The sequence below is a fragment of the Pseudophryne corroboree genome, chromosome 6 (genome assembly GCF_028390025.1).
Source record: "Pseudophryne corroboree isolate aPseCor3 chromosome 6, aPseCor3.hap2, whole genome shotgun sequence".
NCBI classification, from domain to species: domain Eukaryota; kingdom Metazoa; phylum Chordata; class Amphibia; order Anura; family Myobatrachidae; genus Pseudophryne; species Pseudophryne corroboree.
The window spans coordinates 692,664,441-692,676,454 of record NC_086449.1 but is presented as its reverse complement, the minus strand read 5'-3'; the positions used below and the strand labels follow the sequence as shown (position 1 = coordinate 692,676,454).

The 12,014-nt window shown below is 43.5% G+C and overlaps 1 protein-coding gene across 4 annotated transcripts in view; it reads right to left on the bottom strand.

Annotated features, from left to right (window-relative positions):
• The window catches only part of KCNIP1 (potassium voltage-gated channel interacting protein 1), a 748,664-nt gene that overhangs the window by 20,468 nt on the left and 716,182 nt on the right, over nt 1–12,014 (bottom strand). For all 4 annotated transcript variants that reach the window (XM_063928312.1, XM_063928311.1, XM_063928313.1 and 1 more), the window contains one exon: nt 5,029–5,091. In XM_063928312.1, the coding sequence (XP_063784382.1) occupies nt 5,029–5,091 (63 nt within the window). The remainder of the gene's footprint in view (nt 1–5,028; nt 5,092–12,014) is intronic.

Below are 12,014 nucleotides of genomic sequence, written 5' to 3'. Positions count from 1 at the left end.
ATACTTGACGACACAGAGGTAGGTACAGCAGTGGCCTACCGTACCGTACTGCTATATATATTGGTGGTCACTGTCAGCAAACTGCAAAACTAAAATGCACCACAGGTATAGAATCTAGATGGATAGTATACTTGACGACACAGAGGTAGGTACAGCAGTGGCCTTCCGTACCGCACTGCTATATATACTGGTGGTCACTGTCAGCAAACTGCACAACTGAAATGCACCACAGGTATAGAATCTAGACGGATAGTATACTTGACGACACAGAGGTAGGTACAGTAGTGGCCTACCGTACTGTACTGCTATATATACTGGTGGTCACTGTCAGCAAACTGCAAAACTAAAATGCACCACAGGTATAGAATGTAGATGGATAGTATACTTGACGACACAGAGGTAGGTACAGCAGTGGCCTTCCGTACCGTACTGTTATATATACTGGTGGTCACTGTGTCAGCAAACTGCAAAACTAAAATGCACCACAGGTATAGAATGTAGATGGATAGTATACTTGACGACACAGAGGTAGGTACAGCAGTGGCCTTCCGTACCGTACTGCTATATATACTGGTGTTCACTGTGTCAGCAAACTGCAAAACTAAAATGCACCACAGGTATAGAATGTAGATGGATAGTATACTTGACGACACAGAGGTAGGTACAGCAGTGGCCTTCCGTACCGTACTGCTATATATACTGGTGGTCACTGTGTCAGCAAACTGCACAACTGAAATGCACCACAGGTATAGAATCTAGATGGATAGTATACTTGACGACACAGAGGTAGGTACAGCAGTGGCCTTCCTTACCGTACTGCTATATATACTGGTGGTCACTGTGTCAGCAAACTGCAAAACTAAAATGCACCACAGGTATAGAATGTAGATGGATAGTATACTTGACGACACAGAGGTAGGTACAGCAGTGGCCTACCGTACCGTACTGCTATATATACTGGTGGTCACTGTCAGCAAACTGCAAAACTAAAATGCACCACAGGTATAGAATCTAGATGGATAGTATACTTGACGACACAGAGGTAGGTACAGCAGTGGCCTTCCGTACCGTACTGCAATATATACTGGTGGTCACTGTCAGCAAACTGCAAAACTGAAATGCACCACAGATATAGAATCTCGATGGATAGTATACTTGACGACACAGAGGTAGGTACAGCAGTGGCCTACCTTACCGTACTGCTATATATACTGGTGGTCACTGTCAGCAAACTGCAAAACTAAAATGCACCACAGGTATATAATGTAGATGGATAGTATACTTGACGACACAGAGGTAGGTACAGCAGTGGCCTTCCGTACCATACTGCTATATATACTGGTGGTCACTGTGTCAGCAAACTGCAAAACTAAAATGCACCACAGGTATAGAATGTAGATGGATAGTATACTTGACGACACAGAGGTAGGTACAGCAGTGGCCTTCCGTACTGTACTGCTATATATACTGGTGGTCACTGTGTCAGCAAACTGCAAAACTAAAATGCACCACAGGTATAGAATGTAGATGGATAGTATACTTGACGACACAGAGGTAGGTACAGCAGTGGCCTTCCGTACCGTACTGCTATATATACTGGTGGTCACTGTGTCAGCAAACTGCAAAACTAAAATGCACCACAGGTATAGAATGTAGATGGCTAGTATACTTGATGACACAGAGGTAGGTACAGCAGTGGCCTTCCGTACCATACTGCTATATATACTGGTGGTCACTGTGTCAGCAAACTGCAAAACTAAAATGCACCACAGGTATAGAATGTAGATGGATAGTATACTTGACGACACAGAGGTAGGTATAGCAGTGGCCTTCCGTATCGTACTGCTATATATACTGGTGGTCACTGTGTCAGCAAACTGCAAAACTAAAATGCACCACAGGTATAGAATGTAGATGGATAGTATACTTGACGACACAGAGGTAGGTACAGCAGTGGCCTACTGTACCGTAATGCTATATATTATATACTGGTGGTCAGCAAACTGTGCAAAACTGAAATGCACCACAGGTATGGATGGATAGTATACTTGACGACACAGAGGTAGGTACAGCAGTGGCCTTCTGTACCGTACTCCTATATATTATATACTAGTGGTCAGCAAAATTATGCACTGTACTCCTACTATATACTGTCTACAATGCACCACAGATATGGAGTGTTTTTCAGGCAGACAACGTATACTGGTGGTCATTGGTCAGAAAAACTCTGCACTGTACTCCTCCTATATAATATTATACTGGTGGTCCCCAGTCCCCACAATAAAGCAGCACACTGAGCACAGATATGGAGTGTTTTTCAGGCACACAACGTATACTGGTGGTCACTGTCAGCAAAACTCTGCACTGTACTCCTGCTATATAATACAGCTGCTCCCCAGTCCCCACAATTAAGCAGTGTGAGCACAGATATATGCAGCACACTGAGCACAGATAAGGAGCGTTTTTTTCATGCAGAGAACGGATAAAACTGGTGGTCACTGATCAGCAAAACTCTGCACTGTACTCCTCCTATATTAATATACAGCTGCTCCCCAGTCCCCAGAATTAAGCAATAAGTAAAGCAAGCACAAATATTTGCATCAACAATACACGGAGAGGACGCCAGCCACGTCCTCTCCCTAACATTTCCAATGCACAAGTGAAAATGGCGGCGACGCACGGCTGCTTATATAGAATCCGAATCTCGCGAGAATACGACAGCGGGATGATGACGTTCAGGCGCACTCGGGTTAACCGAGCCATACGGGAGAATCCGAGTATGCCTCGGACCCGTGTAAAAAGGGTGAAGTTCGGGGGGGTTCGGTTTCCGAGAAACCGAACCCGCTCATCACTACTTGTACCCCTGTGGGCCAGTCAGTCTGACCCTGGCTCCGTGTGATCTAGAACAGATCCTTGTCTGTACAACATATATATATATATATATATATATATATATGCCAAAAGATTGAAGAAGCAGGGAGCGCCAATAGTGCATTAAAAGAGTACAACAAATTTATTTAAAAATCCAAATCGGTAACAAGTGTGAACCCGTACCATAAAAGGCGGTTAAACCACCGCTTGTATAACCAGCATAAGATTTACCCCACTGTGCAAACCAGCATTCTCAGTTCAAAGTCCATACGTCAGACCACGCCCATACGCATTTCGTCATTCGAAGTCGAATGACGAAACGCGTATGGGTGTGGTCTGACGTATGGACTTTGAACTGAGAATGCTGGTTTGCACAGTGGGGTAAATCTTATGCTGGTTATACAAGCGGTGGTTTAACCGCCTTTTATGGTACGGGTTCACACTTGTTACCGATTTGGATTTTTAAATAAATTTGTTGTACTCTTTTAATGCACTATTGGCGCTCCCTGCTTCTTCAATCTCTTGGCAGGACTACCACCCGTTCGGGATCGGGTAACATTGGGGAAGCGACAGCTGGAAGTCCCAGAGGTGCACACTGACAAGTTTCTTCTGCCAAATAACATTGGCTGTCAGTGATTGTGAGGAACATTGTTTCTTGTCCAGCCTTGGACTTGTAGTTCCACGGGACTCTAAAAAAAAATATTTTACCTTGGTATTTGCGCTCATACTGCTTGTTTCTTACATATATATATATATATATATATATATATATATATGTAAGGAAAAAAGGCGGCACTCAAGCAGGCGTCTTAAGCAAGTAACTCTGTGGTAACTTTTTTCCTTACCAGTATCCAGAGGTATTTGCCTCCAGGAGGGCACCGCAGCATCTATAACCATTAAGAGTGAGTTCCGGGCATACAGTACAATATATATAAATATATATATACACACACACACAATGCAGAGAGAAACCTAGTGAATACCAAACAATATAGGGAGGATACTAGTGACCACTGTACAATGCACAGCATACTACTGATCACCGTGCTAAACAAACAGCAGTTTACTGACCACCATACAATACAGATATATAATATGGGCAGTATCCAAGTGACAGACATATACATAGAAAGCATTCTACTGACCGGACAGCATGGTTGACATAGTGGTTACTTCCTCAAGCTGTGGGGTCATGATTTCAAGTACTGGTCATGGCCTATCTGTGTGGAGTTTGCATGTTTGCTTAGGCGTTTGTGTAGGCTTCCTACAGTTTCTTCCATACTCTAAAAACATACTGGTAAGTTAACTGGCTGTTGTCATGAAAATTAACCTTAGTGTGTGTGTTTGTTCATGTGATATATATTGTAAACTCCACTGGGGCAAGGGTTGATGTGAATGACTAAAATATTCTCTGTAAAATGCTTCGGAATATGTGGCGCTATATAAACAACTATAAATAAAGAAACAATTCAGTTTTCTGAATTTCTCTTTACGAAACTTTTGGCCTAGTGGTGCCATAAATACAATTCAAAAATGTTTGGGAACCACTGACCTATACATAGAGGGGTGATGCAGCAGCAGTGAATTTTGAACTAGGCCTATGGGTGAAGTCCATAATTACATACATACAGATCAGCTAAAAATAATAATTACTTGGTTTATATAAAACAAAGTATAATAAAATGCCCTGCCTTTCTCCTTATGAGAAGAGACGACATCTGGGAGATACTTAGCTGGTGAGCAAACTGTATTGTTGCCAGCCTCACACCTCCCAATCTGCTAACTTGTTCCATTCCAGTACTGTACATCTGTCACTATACTGACCTTCTATACTCTCCTACTACAGTTATACAGCTTTATATAGCAGTTGCTCCTTAATTTGCCACAATAAACAGAAATAGATAATGTGGATTGAACTGACTCAAGAGTTTTCAGATGGCAGGTTTGCAGGAAGATGTATGTGCCCATGGCACTCTCATCTCAATTTCCAGTGAAAAGGAATTATTATAGCAGAAATATATTGAAGAACACCATAAACTGATACATAAAGTACAATATTACCTTTAAGGCTAAATATTGTGAAGATAAAAACATTGCTTTCTTAATTTGCTGAATAGATCACTGTCTAGTTTTAAAGTAAACAAAGTAATTTCTTACCTCTTGGCATGATTCAATGAATTCATCTAAAGTTACAACACCATCTTTATTTTTGTCCATTTTCTGTAAGAAAAACTGATGTTAGTTTGGCATAAATATGAGCAAAAAACTATGCTATCTGCATATACATATCAAGAAGGCATGTAAAATGGCTAATTCACGTGTGTTATTTAGATCCATCTCCCATTCGTTCATATAGAGATCACTGGTTTCTACTAGTGATGAGCGAGGTTCGGTTTTACTCGGTTTTACTCGGTTTTACTCGGTTCTCAAAACGGCATCTTATTGGCTATCCAAAACACGTGACATCCGTGAGCCAATAAGATGCCGTTTTGAGAACCGAGTAAAACCGAGTAAAACCGAGTAAAACCGAATCCGCTCATCACTAGTTTCTACATAGAAACTTGCTAGTGCAGAACACATAGGGCCTGCATTCTGAGTCGCATGTTGCTGTGTCTGGGTCTGCGTCTTTTGCTGGCAGTACATCTGAGACTTTATGCTAATGCCACTACGACCCGTTCCCTGGTATACAGCCGCACATTTGAAAGTGCAAGGACTAAAGAGGCCACTTTCAGTTATTTTAGTTGATAAAATACTGCTTGGTGCGTCTATAGACTACAGAAGTGCACCAGACCATTTTTACTGATTTTGGTTTTAATTTGTTGTCTGGTGTTGGTTTTGCCTAAACGCCTAAAATCACATAATGTGGGACGTTTTTGTTCCTACGGTATTATTAACCTCAATAACATTAATTTCCAGTCACTTACAATCAAATTTGACACCTCAGAGCTTACAATATCCTTATCCAGTTTAGGCCAAAAGCTGCAGCAAGCTGGCTGGTTACTAAGTGACAGAGCAGTGACATAAACACATGGCAATTTATAGCACATCTGTGAAACCTTGCCACACAGCAGTGACAGGAAAGAAAAGTGGAGAAACATGGAAATGTCCTTGGGCTCTCCCACCCACCCTTATGTTAATATTAAAAAGGACATGCACAGCTAAACAAACCAAGCACTTCAGCAACAGAGACTGACACTTTTGTAGCTGAAGTGCTTGGTTTGTTTGTGACCCCCCCCCCACAAAACAATTTATTGGCAGGACTTCCTTCAATCACTAGTGAGGAGGTACATTATAATCTATAATAATTTTCATGGGGTGGTCTTCAGTATGCCGACTGTCTGGATCCCGGCGCACAGTATACCGGTGACAGAATCCCGACAGCCGACATACCAACACTTTTTCTCCCTCATGGGGGGCCACGCCCCCCCTGGAGGGAGAATAAAATCGCGCCACTGTGCCTGCAGTGTGGCGAGCGCAGCGAGCCCACAAGGGGCTCATTTGCACTCGCCATGCTGTTGGTATGCTGGCGGTCGGGCTCCCGGTGCCCGTATGCTGTTCACCGGGAGCCCGGCCGCCGGCATACCATACTACACCATACTTTCATGAACTCACCACAAATAACGTAAAATGGTGGTGGGGGCCTACATAGCTAACATCCCTATCTTTACTAGCTTTGTCCTCACAAATGGAGCAGATGCCTTCACAAATGTCAGGATTTGGGTAGAAATAATTCCACATGCAAGAGGTGGCTATTTTGGTGTTATCACAATGGCTTTCTTTTTATTAGTGGTAAGAACTGCAGCCACTGGTGGCTGAATTACATAAATAATGTCAGCAACATCCTCATCCTCAGATAGTAGAAGTACACATATATCCCCCGCATCCTGTTACACTTCCACAGCAGCATCCTTAATTTCTATTTTGTCCTCATCCGTATCTTTACTTGTACTGTTCCTCACATGTGCAGATGGTGCAGAAATGGTGGAAGGAGGCCAAAGAGGCTTCTTTATGAGAAAAGTGTGAGAAATGTTAGACTCACACATAATAAACGTGGACACCACTAGACTCTCCTCAGGGATGTATGATGGTTCTGAACACACAGTTTGTTCTACTGTCCTAGTGGTTTTCATTTATTTTACACCTCTTCTAGCCTCGAGGGAAAAGGTCTTGCATCGTCATGCCTCATTGACAGTTGTAGAAACACTACTCATAAATAAAAGCCAAGGCCTGAATATTTTCTTGCCACCTCGTTTGGTGAATGGCATGTTGACAATTTTATGTTTTTCTGCCTAACCTTTCCCTTTAATAGAGGTGTTTATTTAGTTACCTCTGTAAAATAATGTTTTTTTTATCTCACATGCCATGACTTAAACCCCCTATAACCTTAGACATCAGCTTTAGTAGATAATGTTGAAGGACTAGTATCATCACAACTGGTGGCAGCAGCAATAGTATTGGGTTGCTGCTCCTGCTCTTCTCTAAACTGATCGTTATCCATTTTTTCACTGGCAGCTCAGCTCACACTGTGTGGAGTCAGACCTCTTTTGTAGGTGCAGTGAACAAAGTACACTGGGGTACAGAGCATACTGGGTAGAGTGCAGAGAACAGCACAAACAATAGAACAATATATTTATTTTTAACTTTGCAGCTAAACTCAAACTGCAGCAATTCAAAGGCTTCCTTTTATATGTACATGAATAATAAATACACAGAGGTAAAGTGCACCAGAACAGTACAAACAGTAGAACAATATGTACTTTTTTCACTTTGCAGCTCAATTTAAACTGCAGCAATTCAAAGGGCTTCCTTTTCCTTGTACATAAATTATAAATGCACAGAGTTAAAATTCACCAGAACAGTAGACACAATAGAACAATATATATATATTTTACTTTGCAGCTAAACTCAAACTGCAGCAATTCAAAGGACTTCCTTTTATAAGTACATGAATAACAAACACACAGGGGTACAGTATGCTAGAAGAAGAGTACAAAAAAAAACAGAACAATATATTTTTCACTCTTCAGCTCAACTTAAGCTGTGGCAATTCAAAGAGATTGTATTATATGTACTTGAATAATAGATGCACAGGGGTACAGTGCACACAGGTTGTACAAACTTACAATTATTATTTTTTTCAACTTTTTCACTTTTTTTTTACTTTTTAACTGCACACCGCTTGTGGAGGGGCACAGCACAACAACTTGTATGGAGTCTGCTCTGTCTGGAGTCTGGACACACAGCACAGCCGCTTGCATGGAGTCTGGACACAGCCACTTTTATATTTTTATGCCTGGAGGCAGAGCCGGATTAAGGGGGGGGGTCCCGGGGATACGTACCCCGGGCCCCCCTTTCTAAAGGGGGCCCCCTTCCACAGAACGGATCGCTTTACCGATCCGCTATGTGGTGATGCTGCGCTCCCGGCTCCCCGCTGCGGCGCTGCATAGCAGAGAGTAAAGGACAGCCGAGCGACGGCTCAGCTGTCCAATAGCGGTTGAAGCAGCAGCAGCCTGCGGCTCAGTCATTGGCTGGGCGCGCAGGCTGCAGAGGGGAGGAAGGAAGAAGAGACCGAAGCATGTGGAGCCAGTCCAGCAGAGGAAGCCTGGTGCCCTTAGAGACAGAGAGGATGGAGCTCTCGATCTCCTCTGTCTCAGCAGACACTGACAGCAGCCTGATCAAGTAAGGCTGACTGTCTTTCATTGTTTTTTTCCCTGTTGCAAAAAATTAAAAACATTTAGGCTCTGGGTTATATATGTATATATATAGTGTGTGTGTGTGTGTGTGTGTGTGTGTGTGTGTGTGTGTGTGTGTGTGTGTGTGTGTGTGTGTGTGTGTGTATATATATATATATATATATATAGTGTTCACTCTAGGCTGTTTTAGCAGGGCGCCGTGCCCTGCCCGATTTTATTAAGGCAAAACCCGCCCATCCCTTTCTGCGGCGCCCTGCTAAACAGCCTGCCCGCTTCCTGCTGTACCCGCCCCCTTTAGTGACGCCGCCAGCCGCCCACACCCCCTTTAGTGACGGCGCCAGCCGCACATGCCCCCTTTCGTGACGCCGCTGCCCACCCATGCCCCCTTAAGTCTGAAGAGTGCCACATTTACAGAAGTTTGTTTTACATATTTATTTATTTATTTCTTCATTGAAAAAATGCCGGCACTCCAGTGGTAAATGTTTTTACTTGTTCCAGTGCCCTCCCGGGTCATCTATATATATATATATATATATATATATATATATATATAATCTACTTCCTCTTTAGTAAGGGCCCCACAGTCTGAAGTGCCCCGGGCCCCCCCATAGCCTTAATCCGGCTCTGCCTGGAGGCACAACCAGCAGAGCAAAGAGCAGCATACAGCAGTGTTCCTGAGTGAGAACAGTGTGAAATGGCACAGATTCACCGTCACCGGGTCCTTATATCAAATCCAAAACCTGCGAGAATCTGACGCCGGGAGGATAATGTTTTGCTTCACTTGGAATCCGAGTCTGTTAGGAAAACTTGAGCCATTGCTTAGATTGCCTCGAATACCAGAGGTTCAGGGGGACTCGGATTCCAGAAAATCTGAACTGCTCATCTCTACTATAGACATAATCGTCCATCGCATCATCAAAACTTGCACCATCCCTATGCTAGGTGCAGATTCTGTGTCAGAGTATGGCCTCTAATGTGAGCAATTCTGCATCTGAGTCCGCAACCACTTCTGCAACAAGCCCACAAAACTACCATTGCATGCCCACAAAACAAGCCAACTCCATGCGTCTGAACTGCCACCTCCCAGTCACTACTCAGTTACACCCAGCACATTTTACTACATTTCTAAAGGGGCCTACACACGGTGCTATTCTGCCTAAAGGCACCGATATTGACTATACACAGTGCAATTTTGGCTATGTACAATTTTGACCATACTAGAAACTACATTGTACACTTTCAATTCAAAATTGACCTGCCTGCACAGTCTATTTTTACTTGCAATACCTACCCTGCGCATCGTCATCACAAGCTGTATACACAAGGTGCGATATGTACTATGTTTTCTACCGTTATGGACAAAATACTCCATATTGGTAGTTCATATTGCACCGTGTGTATGCGGCTTAAGTCTGTGCAACTCAATCGACACTGCGACTTTATGCGCACATACTCAATACACATGCGCATGTGAGTTTGATGTATATGCAGTTGAAAAATATTTACCATTTGCGGGAATATCGGCATTGCGACTGTCTCAGAATTATCCCCACGACCGTCTCAGCATGGGAAAAGTAGTATATGTTCAGTGTAGACCATGCCCCATCTTATACCTTCTACACAATGACCTCTCCATAAGTTTCGTCTCTCCTCAGCTCATCTCTCTAAAAATGAAATTGATACTAGAAGAATCTTTATAAGTTGTCTAATTTAGAACCCGCTGAATCTGCGGCACATATCACAAAGTACCAATGTCTGGTACTTTATGCGTGTGCTGAGCACATACTGTACTGTACTGTCCTGCGTTGTTGGATCACTATAGCTGTCACAAGAGTCTGTTGCCGTATGGAGGTGGCGGTGGCCACTATTTGCCAAAACAGTGGGGTGTCACGGTTGTTTTGGGGGAGTGCCAAGGCCAAGTTATTCGCTGGAAGATAGTGATTCCTGACCTCTTTGTAGGAAGTTTCCACAACCCCATGGGTCACACAGCCAGTTGATGATGTCGCAGGTGATTCAATGCTGCGCCCTAGGACACGGCACAGAACACTCATGCATGCAGGAGACATCTACCAATATCAGACACCTCCTGCTGCATTACCATACTAGTGCATCACTGATGCTTCCAAGTAAGCAGCGCTGATGCCTCCTCCAAACACATCTGAATCAGGCCCAATGAAGAGAAAACCTCAACATCCTCAGCCTGTTAGCATAAATGCATGACTGAGCGACAAAGTTGGAAGTCAAAAGGTTAGGTTGTAACTCTCCTAACAGGATTTATTCAGTCCAACTAGTTTAAAATAAATAATGGATATCTGAAGGAAGAACAAGCCTTTCATTTGCAAATTCTTGGACAAACCAGCACAAGGCTCAGATATTTTGACAAAGCAATGGAGTGTAACCATTTGTGTGCAGGACAAGAGGCATTTGAGGTTGGTTTAGATCAGGGGTGGGGAACCTCCGGCCCGCCAGCCGTTTGGTCCGGCCCACCAGCTTGTGTCAGTGAGACACGCTGCCGCTCAGTCCGGCGGCAGCGTGTCTCAGCTAGAGATGGCTACTGACTCACTGTCTCAACGCAGTGACTCGAATCATCAGGAAGTGTGAATGATTCGAGTCACTCACTGTTTAATGAGTTGAGACAGCTGCAGCAGCAGCTTCTCTCAGCCAGAGGGAGGAAACTCAGTGTGTCCTTCAGTCAGTGTGTTCTGCTGAGTGTCTTTAGCTGTGATTGGCCAGTGGCAATACCAGGTGACACCCAGTAGGAGGGGGGGGAAGGAGCAGTCACGACTCACCAGTCAGTGAGTGCTGTGCTGCTGTGCCTGATCAATTTCATGATTCATGATTCATCCTGAGTCTGCCAGTGAGTTGAGACAGTTGTACACTGTGTAGACTCAGTGGGGTAAATTTACTAAGATTCGTAATTTCCGAAAAAAGGTCAAAGTTCAATCACGAATGACATCGACAGTGTAAAACTGCAACTTTTTAAATTGATTACGATGGATTTACTAAGCTGTCGTATTCGGGTTTTTCTTTTCTTCCGATGTCGATGTCATTCGTTTTTTTTTACCTATTTTTACGGCAGTGATTAGCAAAACACTGCCGTTTTTTTTTACAATCAATCTCGGCCGGATCTGTGTGATCCGTGCTGGTGTTTATTTTTTTTTTTTTTTTAATTAAACAATGTAAAATCATTAAAAAAAATGCGTGGGGTCCCCCCTCCTAAGCATAACCAGCCTCGGGCTCTTTGAGCCGATCCTGGTTGCAAAAATATGGGAAAAAAATGACAGGGGTTCCCCCATATTTAAGCAACCAGCATCGGGCTCTGCGCCTGGTCCTGGTCCCAAAAATACGGGGGACAAAAAGAGTAGGGGTCCCCCGTATTTTTAAAACCAGCACCGGGCTCCACTAGCTGGACAGATAATGCCACAGCCGGGGGTCACTTTTATACAGCGC